This window comes from Hevea brasiliensis, chromosome 15, assembly GCF_030052815.1.
Source record: "Hevea brasiliensis isolate MT/VB/25A 57/8 chromosome 15, ASM3005281v1, whole genome shotgun sequence".
Taxonomy (NCBI): domain Eukaryota; kingdom Viridiplantae; phylum Streptophyta; class Magnoliopsida; order Malpighiales; family Euphorbiaceae; genus Hevea; species Hevea brasiliensis.
Genome location: NC_079507.1, coordinates 66,752,244 through 66,773,734, shown reverse-complemented (window position 1 = coordinate 66,773,734; position 21,491 = coordinate 66,752,244). Strand labels below are relative to the sequence as shown.

General features: G+C 34.1%; 2 protein-coding genes across 4 annotated transcripts; one reads left to right on the top strand and one right to left on the bottom strand.

The window, feature by feature from the left end:
• The first annotated feature begins 501 nt into the window (after positions 1-501).
• Positions 502-6,852, top strand: LOC110653645 (polycomb group protein FIE1). The gene is made up of 13 exons (XM_021809380.2): positions 502-1,007; positions 1,382-1,447; positions 1,592-1,714; positions 4,368-4,448; positions 4,517-4,609; positions 4,741-4,816; positions 5,085-5,164; positions 5,250-5,321; positions 5,807-5,866; positions 6,022-6,118; positions 6,268-6,331; positions 6,439-6,498; positions 6,599-6,852. The coding sequence occupies exons 1-13, from the start codon at positions 831-833 to the stop codon at positions 6,660-6,662; spliced, it is 1,113 nt and encodes a 370-aa protein (XP_021665072.1). The 5' UTR covers positions 502-830; the 3' UTR covers positions 6,663-6,852.
• A 211-nt stretch (positions 6,853-7,063) lies between these two features.
• Positions 7,064-17,757, bottom strand: LOC110653644 (uncharacterized). 3 transcript variants are annotated; one of them, XM_058137307.1, is made up of 20 exons: positions 17,228-17,757; positions 16,932-17,020; positions 16,237-16,346; positions 16,095-16,149; positions 15,483-15,571; positions 15,091-15,157; positions 14,954-15,016; positions 14,626-14,796; positions 14,432-14,525; positions 14,269-14,348; positions 14,081-14,156; positions 13,626-13,669; positions 12,930-12,997; positions 11,889-11,974; positions 11,622-11,779; positions 10,204-11,539; positions 9,787-10,073; positions 8,906-9,100; positions 8,666-8,822; positions 7,064-7,622 (listed from the first exon to the last, which is right to left on the bottom strand). In XM_058137307.1, exons 1-20 carry the CDS (start codon positions 17,337-17,339, stop codon positions 7,327-7,329), a joined length of 3,633 nt encoding a protein of 1,210 aa, XP_057993290.1. In that variant the 5' UTR covers positions 17,340-17,757; the 3' UTR covers positions 7,064-7,326. The 3 variants fall into 3 exon arrangements, 2 of the variants coding, with proteins under 2 accessions (XP_057993290.1, XP_057993291.1); XR_009144413.1 differs by lacking the exon at positions 7,064-7,622 and having other exon boundaries at positions 8,675-8,822; positions 8,906-9,110; positions 17,228-17,751; XM_058137308.1 differs by lacking the exons at positions 16,237-16,346; positions 16,932-17,020; positions 17,228-17,757 and having other exon boundaries at positions 15,483-15,564.
• Positions 17,758-21,491: the final 3,734 nt, after the last annotated feature.

The following is a 21,491-nucleotide window of genomic DNA, read 5'->3' as shown; positions in this document are numbered from 1 at the left end:
ATGCGAGAATGTTTATGAAGACGTGACATTCACAAAATTAAATTTGACATATATACCCATTAGATTTTATTCTATTGAGACTATCTGTCTATTAGCTGATATGGTAAAGAACATGTCGTTTTTAATTAATAATAAATCTATGAAATTAATATATATATATATATATATATATATATATAACATAAGAAGTAAATGATTTTGACATATAAAAAATGTGCATATTTTATTTGATTAATATTTAGGCTCGTGAGTGAGTTCAAGTATAAGTTACTCAATTATAAAAATATTTATATTAGATATGTTGATTATTATATTATAAATATTTATTATTTTTATTTATAAATATTTTAAAAATAATATATTATTTAAAATTATAATATAATTAATATATAAAATGTAGTTATACAGTATAGTTATTTATAATTTAAATTTAATATTTTATAAAAATTAAAATTTTTTATGAGATTTAATGAAAATTATATATTTTGAATTTCATAGCCCAAGGTCTCTACTGAGTTGCTTGAAACTCGTTAGATAAAGGTTCGGCTTGCTCGACTCAATTCCTTTAAAACTTTTTTTTTTTTTAAATTAATCAAACTTGAATTTATTGATATTAGGTTCGAATTCCATATGAATTGAACTTAAATTCGGTTTGAACTCAAAAATATTTTGGAGAATCAAGTTCTGAAATTCTTCAAAACTCGGTTTGATTCGTTTACCGCATCCAGCAATTGCTTGTTTAGGGCACAACAATCTTAATTTGAACAAACATATCTGAAACTGGAACGGAGTTAGATTATCATTTTTGAGCTGTCGCGATCCGGTGGTCGATGGCGAAAATCGCGTTAGGATGCGACCCAGTGGTGGGTTCACTCGCCTCCTCCAAGAAGAGGGAGTACAGAGTCACTAACAGACTGCAGGAGGGCAAGCGTCCCCTCTACGCCGTCGTTTTCAACTTCATCGACTCTCGTTACTTCAACGTCTTCGCCACCGTGGGCGGCAACCGGGTTTGTACCGCTCTTTCTTTTCCTTACCAACACGTTGTTTTCTTGCCGACGAAACCGACCCCTTTTTTTATTTAGTCCTACTTTGGTTATTAATTAGAATTTTTCTGATTGGGATTGTTATTTAGAATCTCCACCTTGTTCAAGGTTCAATTTCATTAAATGTTTGTTCATCTTAGCTGAATTTTGTAGTCTTGAATTGCCATACTGTAAAGTACAAACCTCCAAAATGAAGGATTTTTGGCTGTTCAAAAATCCCTGTTCTTGTTGGAATTTTTACCTTAGTAATCAGAGTGGCAATGCTTGCTTGTTTCCATTTTCGTGTTTCTCTTTTTCTCTTCTTTGATAATATACAATCTTATTTCTATTTTTTACAGGTGACTGTTTATCAATGTCTTGAAGGAGGCGTCATAGCGGTTTTGCAATCGTATGTTGATGAAGATGTAAGAAAAAACACCAGTTATTCTGGGTTTTTTTTTTGTCTTTTTTGTTGATATTATTTCTGCGCTTGCAGGTTGTTTTCCTAATGTAAATATGTGCAAATTTCCTTAAAAAAGTTTGGAATATCCATGTGCTTTGTAGATCAGAAGGATGAGTCTTTTTATACGGTGAGCTGGGCATGTAACGTTGATGGAACTCCATTTGTTGTAGCTGGAGGAATCAATGGTATCATCCGTGTAATTGATGCGAGCAATGAGAAGATACACAAGGTGTCTTATCTTGTTTCTTGAGCTTATTATCAAAATAATTATTGTTTTTACGATAATGGGACTTAGAACAGCTTTACCCCTTGTTTGGATAGTGGTTTCCCATGGTTTAGATGGTTTAAAATTTTTGCATTCTATTTTATACTTACACAATTTATAAAATTTCAATTATACCATATTCTTTTTATTTATAAACGTTCATTATCACTCATTTTCAGTCTTTCTCTTCGGTAAAAAATCTTCGGTCTCTCACATCACAAATCCTTCATAGCCCCTTTCAAGTTTTAATAATTCTACAATTACACTTTAATACCCCTCTCTACTCTTGCTCTAGCCACCAATTGTGGGTGTGGGTATAGTCCAAACTCATCACAAGTGTGAGTTAATGAGTTTTTATTGGTAATTATCCTTTTTGTTTTTGTTTGATTGTTGGATTTGATTTTCTGATTCTTTATTACCTGGCTCTAGAATCTATTTTCTTGTTTGTTGGTGAGTGATTTCATTTTGTATATCTATTTCATCTATTTTGTTAATTAGGTAATCAACATTGAACTCTTTGGTTTTAGAAAAAATTTATCGTTTTTCAAACAGTGTAAGCAAAGTTTAAAACAACTCTTTATATATTTAAAACGGCAATAAGGATATTTTAGTAATCTTCATATTTATTATATTGTATCATACTATCTAACCAAACAAGAAAAGGTTGTGAAATCATTCTATACCATATCATCTTTCCAAACATGTTAACAATAAAAACCATACAATACAATGTAGCACAGTATGATATGATACATTAATAAACCACGCTGTACTCAATCCAAACACAGTGTTAATAGTAGGAGAGATAGAGAAGGAATACTACGTATTCTGCTTTGTTCAGTTTCATTCTTCTTTTCAGTTGCAAACAAAATTATACGACTATATTCTATTCATTTTGAAGTGGCTTTTATGCGTTGTACATCCAATTCCAAGACTCAACTCAACTTAACTAAACTTTTATCCCAAAAATTTATTTTGGTCGACTATATGGTTTCTCTTTCTTTACTTTAAACAATTTTGGGTTAAATTCTTGAAAATGTGTAATGCTTCTAGGTCATGTTGTACTACTCTCCTCCAAGTCAGTTTAGATCTATCCCTTCTTTTCTTTCTATCCTCTAACTCGATGTGCTCTACTTGTCTAACTGGAGCTTCCATATGTCTATGCTTCATATGACCAAACCACCTTAATCTCTCTTCTCTCACTTTATCCTCAATTGTCACCATTCTTACTTTTTCTCTAATACTTTCATTACGGACTTTATCTAGTCTAGTATGGTCACTCATTCACTTTAACATTCTCATCTCCGCAACTCTCATTTTAGACACATACGGCTCCTTCATTTTCCAACACTCACTACTATATAGCATAGCCAATCGTATAGCTGTACGGTAAAATTTTCCTTTCAACTTATTCAGAATCTTATGATCACGTAAAACTCCCTTGGCACGTCTCCACTTCAACAATCCGGCTTTAATCCTATGACTAACATCCTCCTCATATCCCCTATCTACTTGAAGGATTGAGCCGAGATATTTAAATATTTAAAGTGATTACTTTGGGGCAATACCACTCCATACAAACTAACTTTTTCCCTATTACCAGTTCGGCCTTCACTGAACTTGCAATGCATGTATTATGTATTCGTTCTACTTAACTTAAAACCCTTTGACTCTAGAATACTTTTCCAAAACTCTAGGTTTCTGTTGATTACTTCTCGCGTCTCATCTATTTAAACTATAACATCCGCAAACATCATACACCAAGGGATACTCTCTTGAATATATTTCACAATTTTTCTAGAATTAATGTGAAATGGTAAGGACTCACAGCTGAATTTTGGTGTAATCCAACTGAGATAGGAAAATCTCTTGTGTCTCCTCCCACTGTGCGCACAATAGTAGTTGTTCCTTCATACATATCTTTCAACACTTGTATGTACCTAATAGATACCCTCTTTTGTTCTAACATTCTCCATAAGACATCTCTTGAAATATTATCATAAGCCTTCTTCAAATCGATAAAAACCATATGTAGATCTTTCTTCACATCTCTGTATTTCTCCATCAAGCTTTTAATGAGAAAGATCGTTTCCATAATTGAACGACCGAGCATGAAGCCAAATTGATTGGGAAAGATAGAAGTGTCATGACGTAGTCGATGTTCCACAAACCTCTCCCACAATTTCATAGTATAGCTCATGAGTTTAATTCCCCTATAGTTTGAGCAACTTTGTATGTCTCTCTTATTTTTAAAAATAGATACTAAAATACTCCTTCATTCATCAAGTATTTTCTTTGAGTTTAGAATTTTATTAAATAATTTAGTTAACCATGACACTCCCAGATTTTCCAAACACTTCCACACTTCAATTGGTATTCCATCGGGTCCACAGGCTTTGCCCACTTTTATTCTCTCAAGTGCTTCATTTACTTTTAAAGATCTAATCCTTTTAGTGTAATTCACATTCTTTTCTATTGCTCTGTAATCTATATTCACGCTATTACCACTTTGACTATTATTAAAAAAATTATCAAAATAATTTCTCCATCCAATTCCAAGACATGAAAGAAAATTTTATTCCTCATTTTTGTGTCATTACATGTTATGCATGTGCAGAGTTTTGTTGGCCATGGAGATTCAATAAATGAAATCAGAACTCAGCCCCTGAAACCTTCACTTGTGGTGTCCGCAAGCAAAGTAAGTGACAATTTGCTTTTTTCATGTCTTCATTTTGCCTTGCATAACAAATATTAAGAGTGGACCAGGATGAATCAGTTCGACTGTGGAATGTTCACACTGGAATTTGCATTTTGATATTTGCTGGAGCTGGGGGTCATCGGAATGAAGTTCTGAGTGTGGTAAGTGACAGAAAGGAGTGGCACATCCACTGCTGCACTATGAAGACAGTTTTATGTTTTAGCAGTTTTGTCACATTTTAGTTCCTAGGTTAATTGGAAAATAAATTGCAAAATTGTGGTGGTTGCTGTAGGACTTCCATCCATCAGACATATATCGGATTGCAAGTTGTGGAATGGACAACACTGTCAAGATTTGGTCAATGAAAGGTAAGCTACACATGATTCACAAGGTTTTTTTTTTTTTATTATTAAACAAGTCTTTTTAGATACAAATGAGGCATTGGACTATTTCATTAGTGATAGCCTAATCCTGTCCAATTTTACCAATAAATGCCACTAAATGCTGTGTGAATTTTGGGATAAAAAAAATAATGAAATGTGAAATGTAAATGCTGTTTCATTACATAATCAACTAATCATCATTATATTCATCTGTTTATTATATTCCTCAGTCTTGTTTTTTACCTGTCTGCAGAGTTTTGGACATATGTAGAGAAGTCATTCACGTGGACAGATCTTCCTTCAAAGTTCCCAACAAAATATGTACAATTTCCTGTGAGTAGCATTTTCTCCCTTTTTCCTATCATATAGGATTAACGTGTATTTCGTGTAATATATGGGATTAATTTTTTCTTTGCAGGTGTTCATAGCTTCAGTTCATTCAAACTATGTTGATTGTAATAGATGGCTTGGTGACTTTATCCTGTCAAAGGTAAATCACTTGGCCGTTGCTCGTTGAATAGTAAATTTTTTTATAAATGTTTGACATAACATGTGACTGCATGGCCTTTGTGATGCACTTAACTTGAGTTAGCTTGCCATTGCCTTCAAAGTTAGCTTTTTTTCAAGCCGTATGAAGTCTTTTTTATTGGTGGTACAATTGGTGTTTGTTATCTAGTTTTATGCTTAGCATGAACCTTAAGATGATGAATTATGTTGGCTGCTGTAAAGACTTCAGGTCCCTAAGATGAAAGTAAGTTAACCTGACGATACACCTCAATTTTCCCAGAAGGCCATCATTTACTTAATTTTAGAAGCTGACAGCAAGACAATCGTTTTTTATCAGTGACTAGAACATGATCCATTATGTAATGGAAGCTTAAATAAGAGTCTTAATTCTGAGAAATACATTTAGACATGCTTTGTGCAGACTTCTTTCCTATGCTTGTGTCAGTGATTTGTGTTGCATAACTGCAGAGTGTTGACAATGAGATTGTGCTATGGGAGCCAAAGATGAAGGAACAGTCTCCTGGGGAGGTTGGTGTTTCCTCTTTGATATTTCTTACTGTGGACATCAGTTCTTTTAGTCTTGGATATCTAATCTACTTTTGTTTATGGATGCTTCTTTGTTTCTTGTTTCTTGCTACTTTTGTTTGGCCATTTTAATCCATTGGAAATCGTCTCTTCTGTAGGGTACAGTTGACATTCTTCAAAAATACCCTGTTCCTGAATGTGATATTTGGTTCATCAAGTTTTCTTGTGATTTCCATTACAATGCAGCTGCTATAGGTAAAGCAAAGTCAAATAGTGGTTCCTCTCTTACTTTGTATCCATTGGAATAATTTCCTGCGATAATCACTACTACTATTACTCCCTCTTAAGCTTTATTTTTTCAAAAATTGTGTAATTACTCATGGAATTTAGTCTCTATCTAACAGGGAATAGGGAAGGAAAGATCTATGTTTGGGAATTGCAAAGTAGTCCCCCTGTTCTCATTGCAAGGTTTTTAGGCTCTTTACAGTTCAGCTAACTTTACATCAAAGAAACTGGTAGTTCAATATATGAACAGGTTCTCATGCTTACTCACTCATTCGTATTGGCTCTTCCAGGCTATCTCATAGTCAATCCAAATCTCCGATAAGACAAACTGCAATGTCATTTGATGGGAGGTAATTCCCGTTGCCACATGAATAAACTGTTCACTTACATTTTTATCATGGCAATCTTTGATTTAATAAAATATTGAAACTTTCTTCTTGTACGTCGCAGCACCATACTTAGCTGCTGTGAGGATGGAACCATATGGCGTTGGGATGCAGCATCATCTTCCTAGGTCTATCCAAGTGTATCCGACCGATTCCTATCATAGCTTATTTTTGGCGTGGTAGTTTGTGGATATTTTACTGTGCTGCCTTTTTTTTTTTTTCCCGATTAGGAAAAGTTAAATTCGACTGTCAAATTATGTATGAACAGGTATTAAAAACCTAATTTATCAAAACTATTCTAAGGTTAACGGCGTTGAAGGTTGGTGCAGATAAAGATAACTAGCTTCGCTCTTTGCAATAAGAAGAGTAGCCAAAGACATAGGGTACGCAATTATAACACTCGATAGGTATGAACAAGAAAATTCATTTACAAGAATGCAACTGAATTTGCTCAGAAATACCGAAGAGGACTCTTGTTCAGCATGAAACTAAGATAAAAACAATGCAATTATTAAAAGAGAGATACTAATGAAGAGAGTAACATGGCAATTTGAAGAATTAAAACAAACTTGCTCTGGTAATACAGCAAATGCGTTTATAAACAATAATGCACAACGAATATCATCTACAGGATACAAAATTTGTTTTACTACAATTGAACGGCTTTCATTTCTGCCTTATCACCACAATGCTCAACCTGCATCTATAATTATATACCTATATACAAGAAAAGAATTGTATACCATATGATCCCAAAATTGCACAAGATGGAAATAGCACGACCAACGCAAATTAAATTCGAGTCTGTAATTGCTTCATTAAATTCTGCATTCTTTCAAGATTCTGGCTTAGTTGTTTGATTTCGGCAAGATACTGTACAGACGATTCTGAAGCGGATACATCAGTAATAAGGGCAGAACATTTAGCTTGTGAATCCAAAACTGCCTCCTCAAGTGAATCAACTGTTGATTCCAACATTGTCGGCAAAGTCTCGTTAATCATATGCGACGATGGGGAAAAACCAATGCTACGAGGACTATCCCTGCTAAGCCTCTGTGGGGAGAAAATTTTGTCAAAGCTTTCACTTCCTGCAAGTTATAAATTGCGAAATGCAGAATCAACCAAGAATTCAAAGTTAAACCTGGGATGCATGGCTAACCAAGTGTTCATTCTTCTCTAGGAACTGAATTGTATATGCCATAAGTAAAACTTGATGTCAAAAACATAGTCCAAAATGTTAGGGTTGAAATAGCAAATAAAATGAGAGACACATCCGAAGAAGAAAGCCCACAGAATGAAATTGACATATTTAAATTAGCAGCAGCAGCGGCTTATCTATACCAATTAGAGCTTCAGATGAATGTGTGGTTAAAGTTCAACTTGATAAAACAGTAATGATAACAGACGTGAGAATGTTTTGAGAATATCCATAAAATGCCTCATGGATAACATGTTGTAATTATCTCAGGTTTCAATAGGGCCAAAACTCAAAATTTGGAAATTTAGAACACATACAGATTGATTTACAATTTCTTTTCACAATTTAGAGAGAAATATACAAAAAAGTATTAACAGTAAATTAGTTGACCATATCTTCAAGCACTATGAAGCAATTTCAGACAATTCTATTTTGCGTCCATTTCTTAACAGAAGAATCAGCCAGTTTTCCTGATAGCAAACAAAACTATTTTCCTTAACATGGATTGCATTTACAATTCTCTGCTTCAATTAAATTTATTAATGGACCACCATAATCCAAAATAAAATAAATCGCTTTCAGTAATATTTCACGAAAGCATCAATAACTGGTTCACCATTTTTTATTCGTCAGTTTTCACTCTTTATATATTTAGTCAGTTTGCAATGCTCTTGTTAATGCTCATATTTTTTGTTGCTCTATGCTTAAATTTTCAGCTCATTTTGTTCAATTAGCCAACAGTCCCATTCCACTGTATCAGGCTCCCAAGTCACAACACTGACACTTGACTCATCTGTGGTTAACCAAGTGTTAAACGATGATATATTCCCAACGCACTCACAATTTTTAACATCCAACCTAACAACTTGATGAATATTAGGAAAGCAATTCCAAACAGAAATGACGAGGAATTAGTTAAACAATTAGACATACCAAGGTTGCTGAGTTGGTATATGGTTGCCTGGCCAATGGAATGCTCCAGTTTGAGTAGCTTGAGGACCCCGGCAGCTATCCGACCCATTGCATCAACTTCAGACTTGCACAACAAAGCAAGGTGCTGGAGCTCATCTTTGGTCACAACAGCCTCAATCTACAACATAAAATTATCATAATGTAAAATGTTCCATCCAATAAGAGAATTCTAATATAGTTGGGAAATTCTGATCTCATTACCGGTTGCTTAACAGAGAATTTCAAGTTTTCCAATACCCATGTGGGCATCTCATCATCAATATTTTCCCCTGACATCACCATGTGAACTTCAAGATTTATCCCTCCAGATGTCTCGACTTGTTTCACACCATTCTCGGACACAGAAATGCCCTTTTGTCCCAGTGGCTTCAAGATCTGCAAGCCTTCCACACCAACCTACAAGCACCTCACACAATCACCAATAGCAAGCAGAGAAATAAGGGAGAAGATTCATTGAAGAATTAAGATAAACGTAAATCCAGGATTACAGATGGAACTTTCTTGATTTAGATAAAATTGACAAGGAAACTAAAGTCTATTGCATTGATAAGAAAGTAACATTGTTGGATCAATCCTACCGGAAATTCCAGTCATGTCAGAAAAGTTCAAAACTCAATCTCAAGTTGCTTCTTTACCTAAGTCTTAACCCTCAACCTACATGCTTTCTTAACCAGGACCAAAGCAGAAGTCCAACAAAAAAGATGACCAAATGACCAAAGAAAGGTTAAACACAACAAACCAATAATAACTCCATTTAATGACAGGGTGGTGGTAGAGATATCCTACAACAAACACCCACCTAAACTGAAGCTACTTCCAAACAGGTTATATGTCTTGGCATTGGGAATCAGTAACTACCTAACTTACTACCTAGGATATAATATAGGTTTCAAAGACAATCTTCATATTAAGTGCCAAAGATTTTCCCAACCTAAGTACATTCATAAAAAAATTCTATCAAATCACACAATAATGTTCTGTCGATAAACATTTTAAAAAGCCTCAAAACCAACAGTATTAATATTTATTAATTCCGAAGAAAAGAAAAAAAGAGGAAAGGATGGAGAAAAATGGATACTTACTGTGACCAATTCCACTGGATATTTCTGTCTTCCATGTGACTTCCCTTTTCCATTCAGTTCATGCCTTGGAATGTTTTTTGCTTTTACAAACAAACTTTGGAAAGTTGTGTGCCAGCACCTCTCTTCTCTGCCCACATCTTCAGGGTTGGAAAACCACCACCTTTCTGCAATCTCTTGTGCACCCTCAAGTGCAAATAACCAATCTTTCAATTCTATACACACATCCAAATCATCTGGCATTTCCAAGTGCAAAAACCCACCATCTTTCCCATTTTCTGAATGCTTATCTGTAGAAAAACTGAAAACTTAAGACCACAGCAGCGGATGTAGAAACCTTGAAACGATTACACAGAAGTAGTACAGTAAATAGATAATAAGAAACCATTTAGATAAAAATTTTGAGAGGCGATCTCATACCCTCTCTTAACTCAACTGTGAGAGGCGATATTTTGAAAAGTTTTGATAGCGGCCCTGTTGATAAATTCTTTAATCCTTTTGAAAGCCCTTCTCCAGGACCACCATCGGGCCCAAGTATTCCAAATCGATGCAACAGGGTTTCAGCATAGTTCATTCCACCACCAAGGCGAATACCAGAAATACAGGCTGACACACTTAAACTATGGCACTCTTTATCACGTTCACTGAATGGAATGACATGGACTATGTTAACATCCAGAAACGGAATTGCCTGAGCAATACCATTTTGTTGATGCTTCCTCTGGTTATGCACCCAAAAGATGGCTCGTAATTGAGGATAACCATTTGCGGACACCACACAACCATTCTCAACAGAAGTTAAAATTGTGCAATTTTCATGCACCAAGCTTCCATCTGTCTCTACACAGTCCACCTCAACAGTTTGCCAGTGTAAAGTGGATGACACAGCCATGGCACCACCAAGGGTTCTGTGAGAAACTTTGATGAAAAGATATTCTCCAATAAATTGAACCAAAGGCAATCCCTCAATATCTATTGTGGAAGATTCTAGAAATCTAACCTGAAGAAGCTTCACTGCTAGGCTTACTGCAGTATCACAAGGAACCTTATCCATTAGCCTACCACCTGAAGATTCATTCCCACTTCTCTTTGGTCTCCTATTTTTGCCAACGGAGGCAACCTTTTCACCAACTCTGCCAAAGTAAGCATAAAGATCCAGGACAAAAAATAACTGCTCAACAGAAGTGTTGGATAAATACTGTTGACAAGCAACACCTACTCTGACAACACCTCCAGGAGGAGGAACATTTGTTAATGGACTTCCGTCAGCAGTTACCATGGCTACCTCAATAGAAGCATCTTTTAGTTCAATGCATCTCCACAAGCCTGAAGCCAACCCATGAGAATTCAGTTGCCCATTAGACCTGCTAGAAGTTTCCAGAGACAAACCAAGGTGTGATGCTCCAACAGTCCATTTCTTCTGGCTTGCATCAATAGGCTGACCCTGCCACAAACAGAAGCAAGCAGGATCTTTCTCCAGCTTTAGCAGCCTGAGTTTTAAGGAAGGTGACTCCGAGAAGAACAAATTCTCAATATGAAGCCTTGCTCCAGTAAAGGAATTCTGGGCAATGGAATTCTTGTTGGCAACTGGATTATTTAATTTACTCATGTCCAGAGGAACAATGACATCTAATTCCTTGAGAATGAACATTAAGGAATTTACTGAAAAATCGGGTAAAACATCTCCACGACTGACAACAATTCCATCAGCTAAGAAAGAAGATATCCGCAAACATGATTCTTCCTGGAGGTGAATCTGAGCAAAAAATGAAAAATCATAATTAGAACTAAGTATATCAGATGATAAAAGCTTATGTATTGATATTATCAACTCATACCATAAGAGGCTCACAAGCAATAACTGTTTCTGAAGCAAAAGATGGTGGGACTGGAGAAGGCTTGACCTGAAGTGAATGAAGGCATATCAAAGGAATACCTACACTTAGCTGCCACTGCTGGTCTCCCAAAGGATATATTGGGGGGCAAAAATTCTTAGCTGTGAGGACGATAAAACAATTAGACAAACTTTAACTGACCTACGTCCAGACCTAACTACAAATACATTCATTAAATTAGAACTTCAAACTTCATAGGTTTAATAATACCGAAGGCAGGAATCTGCACATCATTTTCTGTGACAGGCTCCATTGATGGTTGCACCAAAGTACATGGAGGGCGCGAAAATGTGTCCCTGCATTAAGCAATTCACATAGTAATTACAATCAAGTTATTTGATTATACAAATCAAGCTCCATCACCCCACACCTTTTTCTCAGACCCACAAAATCAGCCATCTGACATCCTTGTACCGTATAACAGACATAGGAAGGAAGCACTTCACAATTTAACGAATCTTTCTTTCAATATCAGAAGTCAGGACTAAAAGCAAGCCAAGGAATTGAAGGGGAAAACCTTCCAGTTTTCCCTATTTCCCTCCCAGTATTGATGATTGAACTGCAACTACTAGTATGGGATGGAGTTAATAACCATGGCTACATCAGGTTTCCAACTTATGAACTTCAATGATTACAGATTTAGAGCAATCATTTTATGAACTTTTCCTCTAAAGCCACAGATTTGAAGCCTCTTAGTTTGAGTAACAGCCTTTTCCATGGTAATATAAAATTGCAGTATCCATATTGGCCGATCTAGACTAATACATATGAAACAGGACATGCTAATACATATCAGTGTCTCCTGTATTTGGAAACCCACAAAAAAAAAAAAAAAAAAGAGACTGGCCTATAACCATAGCATCCTATTGGATGGCCTCTCTTCCTTTTCCTCCTCCTCCTCCTCCTCCTCCTCCTCCTTTGATTCTTCCTCTGTTCCTTCTTTTTTCCCCTCCTAGAATTGAGGAGGGTGATGAGAGATTGGATCTAATAGTTATGCTGTTATCAATTGAAATTATTGCACGATGGCCTTGAATATTAGTCTTTCTTCCAATAAAAGAAAATTTTCTTAGAAAGTAGACAAATAATGATTCGTAAGTAAAGGAATGCCACATGCATAAATGTTCCAACACCACCATATAAGCAAATCTAAGGTTGCAGCAATGGATCCTTTCTAAAAAAGAATAATTGAACGAGTAAATGAGAGAATATTTGTTAGTACCAATCTATAAAAGGAGTAGCAATGAAATTTACCGTAAGAACAGTCCACCAATCATAACCTTAGTCAAGTTCTTAGCAATTTCTCCATCAGAAACTGTTGCCTAGAATAAAAGATCTCAGCATAAGATCTTGCACTACTAAAAATCTTAACAAATAAACCTTGAACATAAATGCATAGAAGCACACAGGACAATGGTCAAAAAATTCAAGGATCTCGGATCCTAGATGCAGGAATTGCAGATAAAGCAATAAATTTATGCAAATTGCCAATAATACATAAAAGGTCCACCAGATCTCAATAAAATGGAAGTTCTCCAACTACATTTGAAATTGAAGGCACTGAATCACTAAAAAATATTCTGAGAATAAATATTAAAAAAAAAAAGAGAGAGAGATAGAGAGAAAAATTAAACTTCATTATTTTCTCATAAAGCTCAACTTAATGACTAATGCAAATTATTTATTCCTCAGTTACCATAATTGATTGGCTTGATAGTAAAAAAAAAAAAGCAATTTTAAGGAACAAATTATACATTACTCATCCTCAGGTCTCTAGAGATGCTATAGCTCCTTCTAACAAAATCTTTGATCAAGTAAAATGATGCCATTCAAGAATGGAATGTATGGTAACTAGTTATGACATTATAGAACCTTACCAACAAAAATTGGACTACTTAAGTGATATTATGTTATTCAAAAGTTTAACATTTATGATTTAAGGGACAATACCCGAGAAAAGAAAAGTGACTGCATCAAGAGCTCAAGCTGGAACTCTGCAAGTAAAATTAAAATGAGAACAAATGGTCAATTGAGGAAAATTGTAATCTAATAAAGGACAACTATCTTGGTTTGTGGTATATTATCCCCTCCTTCACAATACATAAAAGTCCAAAGGGAAATTGTGGTCTCAGTCCTGTGGAACACACAAATGAATGGAGGGACAAACATCCACACAACTTAACACAGGATACTTTATTCTAAGCCTCTTATAAAGTGCACTTTACAAATAACAGGGAGTAGAAATGAAAACACAATTGATATAGTTCAGATATATTCCAAAAAAAGTATCAACAGATAATAATAAAAAAATTGTTTTAAAAAAGCCTTCTATATATTTTATTAGTAGAACAATAGAAAATAAAATACTAATAGGGAAAGTAAAGAGAATTGGAAAACTAACTAACCAGCATCCTTAATGCAGAAAAAAATGTGATCTACAAGAATAGAGACTAATGAACATCCTGCTGCTTCTGTAGATTGCTGCCAAGTATAAAAGCAGAGTCATAAAGAGTGTAATTGAGATTGATCCATGGCAATTTAACAAGAAATACTACAGCAGATGTTAAGCGTAACAGTATAGGCAACTTGAAACCTGATGAGCCTTCAGATCCACATCTCCTCTATTAAGACATCCGTATAATCCAGTCATGAAGCGAAGAAGAGCTCGAAGTCCTGCTCATACAATGTTGATATTTATTCTGTATATGATGAAATCTGAGCAGAGAAACTGGTTGCTGGAAACATTTCAATTATACCTGGTTCACTTAATGCAGGACAGATAGCTTCAGTAATATGTAATTGAACCTCAAGTCCAAGGGGATTGTTTTGTTCAGTCCTCTGTACTGTGATCTGATACAAATTATGAAATTAGGACATGCACAGGACTACATACTCCAAAATAAAGCAAAAACTCATCAAGAATTTACTTAAAGTGTACAATTTGCATTACATGAGCTTCTCCTGATATTCCTTCCAAAAAGCGTTCTCCACCAAAGAAAACTCGCTTTGCACCATCATCATCTCTATGAGTTGAACCTTCTTGAGAACGTGCTAAATTGGCATCGGCAAACATATCAGGATGAGGCAGAAGATCAATAGATAAAGACTCCCATTCTAATTTCTGTAAAGGAATGAATTTAGCATCATTATATATTTCATAAAAAAAAACTGGACACTGACACAGCCTCACCCCCCGAAAATAAATAATGCAATATAATCTTTCTAAACATGCATACATATCATATGGTGTCTAAATTATCGAAAAACTTGCATGTTACCTTGAACACATATATATTCCCTTTGTTATGGGAGAAGTCACGTGCTTCCTTAAGATTTACAACCTGCTACATATAACTACCCACGTAAGTATTTGAGCTAAAGAAAGCACCCAATATTGAACATATATCAAGATTACCTGCCAATTTTCATTTGTGGTGCATAATAAAAGGTTGCGTATGGTGATGGATGCTAGAGGTGATGCCCTGGAGAAGCAATAAAGATGATGATATAATGTCCACAAAGGTGACTTCATCATCTTAAATTTCAAAGCATACAAAAATAATAATAATAATAACAAGAGGTTTTCTTAGGCCATTTGACATAACCAAATGAAAATACACCCTAGTGACAGCAACATTAGTTCCTATTTTACATTGAATCTTATGTTGCTCAGAGAAGCTGAGGAAAACAAAAATATAGGAACAGAGATATAATGTTAAGTGATTAGTACACATATTCCAGTTGATACAAACAGATAACTAATAGCTGGATGTCAATACAAAGCTGGTGAAAACAATAAGCACTTACCAAGCAGCACCACCCTCACGTCGAGCACCCCCACGTGTTTCAAGAAGAAGATTGACAGTGCTAACCTGAATTGTCATTCCATCTGCAATCTAGTATTCAACAAAGGCAAATTTTTATGTCCAATATATCCATCCCATTGCATTTCATTAACCACAAGATCAGTAAAGATAAATTGTGTTGGGTTGCTAGGTTGAGTAAACAAGCCCCAAATGTGTTTTCTTCTAATGAGAATTGCCTAAGTGCATACAACTTGTGAGAAAAGGGAAAGCAATGCACATATGCATGTATATAACTGATAAAAGTCAATTTATTCTCAGCAATCCACATTTTAAGACATAACAAACATTTTGTCTGGTAGCTGTCTTATTACACAGCTTTACAGTTGAATTTTCCAGCAAAGTTTAAGCTTTAAAATAAACATTATATTTAAGAAAAATGAAAAATCTACACATCATTCAATTTTAAATAATTCTAGCAAGTAAAAAGCCTTGGTTTCGGAGGGTTGAGGCATTTGGGTTTAGAAAAAGAATCATATTTCCAAGAGGCTGACTACAGTAATTGAATTCCAACTACCAAAAGCTCAATGCAACTGCACCTAACATAGCACCTAACCTTATCAGCAAATCCATAGCCACTAGCCTTGCTGGAGCCAGTAGATGACTGTGTGCTGCAATATCGTAAAAAGAATCAGTAACAGATTCAATTAAAATTATAGGCATCATTCTACAACTGACTGAATGTGAACTCACAATACCTGTTGGAGCTGCTACATGCATCCAAATCATGTTTCTCCTCCAGAACCAAATCGAGCCTATCAATTTGTATAACAATTGGCTCTACTTGCACGTTACTTACATAGGGGAGCTGTGGAGGAAAAAAAAAAAGGGCAAATAATCACAGCAATTAAACTAGATTAGAAAGCAACAACTTGCAAGTTAGAGAAAAATAAAATTTAAGAATGGAATAAAACCCCATCTGATTGCTATCAAAAAAATATGATGAAATTTTACATGAAGACTTTCAACATCAAATTGCAATTTTTTTTTTCCAATTTGCATAGCCCAGAAAAGATCAACACATGCCATACCAAAATTGCAGTCCCACCAAAATAATTTACTTTCACATTCTCACTGCCATAGTTTCAGTCTAAAAACAATTTAGTTAAAAAGACGGGAAAGGGTTCCTTCAGGCTTCGGTCAAATAACCTAAGCTCGTTAAAGTCTACAGAAGTAAAGTTAATACATTTCTTTTTTTCTAGTAATTACACGGCCAAATAAAATGCAAACTTCAACATCTTTTCACTATCAATCTCTTCAACATCGTTATTAATTAACAAGTTTCAGAACAATTTTGTAAATTCGCAGTAAGAGAGGAAAAGGAAATAATGATAAAAATAATAACAAAAAAAATCTTAAAACAAAGAGAGAGAGAGAGAGAGTGAAAACTAACAATTATCTCGAATTTGCCCACTTTTGCCTTTGTTACATTCAGCGCCGGTGGCAATCCCATGCTCGCATGCAGGGCATCTCCATTTATATCTAAATCCAAACAAATAAACAAGATATATAGACCTGAATTCAACATTTCTATCTAAGCTATTACTTTAATATACACGCGCGCGCACACTAAACCTTCAAAAAAATTAGACCAAACTGAACTTCAATGAGATTTCAGGAAAAAATAAAAAATAAAAAGCAGATAGCCAACCAAATTCCTTCATTAAGCCATTAGGAAACTCTGCTAACCTAAATTGGATAGTTGTACGACACGTCCTTGAAGCTTTAACTGATCTCTGGAGAAGGATTTGAGCCAGTACTTGAGCGTGTACTCCAAGGCTCTAGCCAGTATCGCCTCCATTGCCGACGACGCAGCCTCCTAGAGACAACTTCAACAATCTCCCAAAATTCACACCTTCCAGTAACTCCTCGATCCAAAATCAAATCACATGAAGCGATTTTCGCTTGAAATCGAGAAATGCGAAATGAGAATTTGGGAAACTGAAGTTCGGCTTCCTCTTGGTATGATTTTTTGCTCAACAGTTTGGGGAATGAGAAAATAGTGAAGGCAGAGAGCGTGGCACGTGAATACAGAAAGTTGGCACGCGTGGATGGATGTGGCACGTGCGATGGGACTGTTGCAGGCGCATCGGATCTCGGAGGCGTGCGTCTGTCAGGCTGGCGGTGGATTTGTCGGTGTGTCTTTGTGCTCGGGAAAAGTGTCTGTGAAGTCAGGCCGATATTGGACTTAGCAAAATTGCTACTTGCTCTACATTTTTGTAGAAACTTTTGTGCATATCATTTAACTTAATTCTCATATTGTTGTAGAAACTTTTGAATGGTGTAATATAATATGATGATGAAAAAAGGGAAATAATTAAAGGCATTAATATAATATGCTTTTGGCTTTATAGATCCAATGATCAAACATCAATATACCGTTAATCACTATACCGTGTCAATGTCATTAGTTATAGCCTATAATTTAATTATTAATATACAAACTTTCAGAATTTATTTGATCCTATAACAATAATAATAATATATAGCCGATTCACTATTAGAATGTAATTGCGCCTTCACTATTCAACAGCGGTTGGCGAAATGATACGCTAGAATTGTCGTGCTGGACACGTGACGCTTAAACTGAAGCCAGAGACAGCCTGCCCGTATTTTGTGGCTGTGATTTCTGTGTCCAATGCTGACGTAGACATCTAATCTCCTTCCCCTTTCCTTTTTTCGACTTTGCGGCGCACATGTGACCCAAGTACCTCGCCGCGATCGGATATGTTCGGCTACCATGGCTCGGCTTCTCTAACTGGCTTTCTACTTTCTTTCTTTTTTATTTTTTTTTCACAATTATTCTAATATTTACTTTAATCTGCCATAAAATCATTCATTTTAGAGGAACTATTATTTCACATTTTAATGTTCGTATGCTAGTGATTTAAGTTGTTAATAATTATTAGGTTCTTAATGATTAAAAAATATACCTTATTAAATAATTAATATAATAATTAAATATAAAATATCAAAATTTAAATATTTACTCCTCACATAAAGAGTGAGAAATTTTAAATTTAAGTTTCATAAATTATTTATTATAAGATAATTTAAATACGTAGCCTATAAATTATTTCTCGGTCTATTAGACATGTGTTGAATAAAAAAATATTTACACCTTATATTAAATAAAAAAAAATTTACACCTCATATTAAATTGTTTGATTCATTAAAAATTTTTGAAAATTATAGTGATATGAAAATGGAAAATGTGAATTAATTGGTAAAATATTGAATTTAAGTAGACTTGCATGCCATGTATCATATTTTTAAAGAATTTTTTTTTCTCGTGGATTATATTTAGAATAGAAAAATGTATTAATTTTGATCACAATTCTTATGGATACGTAAATGCTATAGCAAAAAACATATCATATTGAACCAGAAAAGGGGAATTAAGAATTCAAATCCCACTCAACCACCCACAGAATTTGGCATGCATTCCCAAAATTCCAAATTGGCTACCTGTCTTGATGTAATAATAATCAGAAAAGACGTCTCCTTAGGCATAATAAATGGAGGGTTTTGTTGTTTTCGTGTAGAAAAACACAATAGCCACATGCCCAAGTAGAGATTTGCCCAAAAAAGTTGAATATAGCTAAAGAGAGAGATTCCATTGGGTGGTTTTATGTCCAAAGAAAGTAAAGGGATTGCACAAGCCCAATTGCTTTAGCTTGTCTATTAAGGGCAATTTAATGAATTGTATAATCATGGGGAGTTTTTTTTTTTTCTTTGTAATACCAATTGGTCCAAATGTAGAAGGTGCCAAAAGAAATTGAAATATGGTTGAAACTTGAAAGTGACTTTGGCAATTGAAGTTTGCATCAAAATCCCATGATTTGCAATGCTTTTGATATTTATGGGAAACCAACTTGCCATTTCCTTTAGCTTTTTATCCAAACCCATGTAATATGGTATGAGTTTCCTAGCTGCTAATAAGTGATATCTTGAGAGAACGTTTCACGTCACGTGATGTGTTTCCTATATGCTATAGTTTTGTGTAGATAAAAAGGTAAAGTTTGCATATGGAAAGGGATTTTTAACGTCTGTAATTGTTTATTTTATATGGTAAAATGGAGTGTACATTATTTATTAAGCAACTCCTAAAGGGTACTTATAAAATCATACAATATTTGGATTACTAAGCTCAATCAAATTTACAAGCTGTGTGTGTCTATTTCTCAAATGTGTGACCTTGAGTAAAAGTAAAAAACGAGACTGAGTGTCCCAGCATTACTATAGTTTAGATTCGTGAGTAGGTCAAGCGTGTTCAGGGACAAGTGTTTTGAGATTATACATCGATTATGGACAGCATGCGTATGTGGCTTATATGAAAACGAAAATATTGTTAAAATTATTATGATTTTAACAAACATTCATTTCTATCACTGAATTGTGTGTCTTTTGAAAAAAAAATAATTTTAAAAAATAAATAATAAAAAAAGAAGCTGAATGCTAATCACATTCAAGTAGCATGGAACTGAAAAGTTAAATATGGGAAAATGCTTAATGGGCCAATCGAAACAATGATGAGGACGAATATCTGAAGGCATCATTCCCTTTTTTTTTTTTTTTAATTGAAGTCTGAGACGGTCTGTTGCAACCCAAGTCTATTTCATCAGTCTCAAACAAAAACCTTTTCAAATGGCTATTTTGTTCTCTATTCTCAAACCAATTTCCAACTTAAATTTTGGCACCAAGCATTTGACTTGAATCCATAACAACTTTGTATCCAAAGTCCAAGGATAGGAGATATTTTCTCAAATATGCAGAGAGAATAAATGTCGTATGCTTGGTAACCAAGAAAAGAAAAGAAAAACCTCCGTTTATGCTAGCCTAATTTCAATTTTCTCTGATGCTTCACGGCCCATACACTCCCAGTGCTCCTAACATCACCACATCAGCATAGTCAACCTCCATGCCAAGGCCACCAGAAACGCGTCCTCAGTTTAACCGTGCAAGTAACAAAATTCCAGCTGGGAATATAATATAATCAATTTTGCTGCCCGGGACGTTTTAGAAAATAAAAGTTCACCCCTCTCTCTGTTTTTATTCAACGAATTTAGTGCGGTGACTAGTTAATTACATTTTGATTTAAAAATCAGTTTAATTATTTTGCTTTTAATAATTTATAATTTGATTTTAATCTTACATTAAATTTGATTCTGAATATTAAATAGTATTTGATATGAATGAATTTCATAAAATTTTATAAAATTTATTTATAAATATAAAATTTTAGTGTTTTATTTAAATGAAAATTTATAGAATTTATCATAACTAAATTAAATTTATAAATAAATTTTAAACTTAAAATTATATATATTTTAAGTGGTAAAATTATTTTTTTATTATATATTATTTTATTTTATTTTAAATATAAAATTTATTTTAAAATGAAATAAATTTTATATTGAAATAAATTTTATATTTAAAATAAAATATAATAAACAAAAAATATTTATTTATAGAATTAAACCAATAGAAAAAGTGTAAGTAATTAAAAGATAAATAATAATAAAAAAGAGAAAGTGTATGGAGAATTATAATAAAAAAAATTATGTTTAAAACAATAAAAAAAATAATATATATTTTTTATATTTTAAATAAAAAATAATAAATTTAATAAATATATAAATAAAAATATTTATAATTCTCATCCCCCATTCTTTATTCCCTTCACCTCTATTTAAAATATAATAAAATTTAAAATTTAAAATAATATTTATCTTTTTTTACTTTTATTTATCCCTTTTTAGTTTTATTTATCTTCTCCAATACTCATTCAAATAGACCATTGGAGTTATTGAGGGGAGGCAAAGCAAGGGAATGAAAAAGAAGGTGAAAACTGTTTGACCCAATTAGTCAGAATCAAAAAGCCAATTATCCTTCAATTCCTAAAAAACGGAGAAAGCATAATAGCAATGAAAAAGCTGACCCAACTACAACT

Coding starts and splice junctions, on each gene's coding strand:
- LOC110653645 (XM_021809380.2), top strand. CDS start 831: ATGGCGAAAATCGCGTTAGGATGCGACCCAGTGGTGGGTTCACTCGCC. Junction 1,008..1,381: donor CCACCGTGGGCGGCAACCGG/GTTTGTACCGCT, acceptor TATTTTTTACAG/GTGACTGTTTATCAATGTCT. Junction 6,119..6,267: donor TTACAATGCAGCTGCTATAG/GTAAAGCAAAGT, acceptor TCTATCTAACAG/GGAATAGGGAAGGAAAGATC.
- LOC110653644 (XM_058137307.1), bottom strand. CDS start 17,339: ATGGAGGCGATACTGGCTAGAGCCTTGGAGTACACGCTCAAGTACTGG. Junction 17,021..17,227: donor CGTACAACTATCCAATTTAG/GTTAGCAGAGTT, acceptor GTTTGGATTTAG/ATATAAATGGAGATGCCCTG. Junction 11,780..11,888: donor TGTGCAGATTCCTGCCTTCG/GTATTATTAAAC, acceptor TCGTCCTCACAG/CTAAGAATTTTTGCCCCCCA.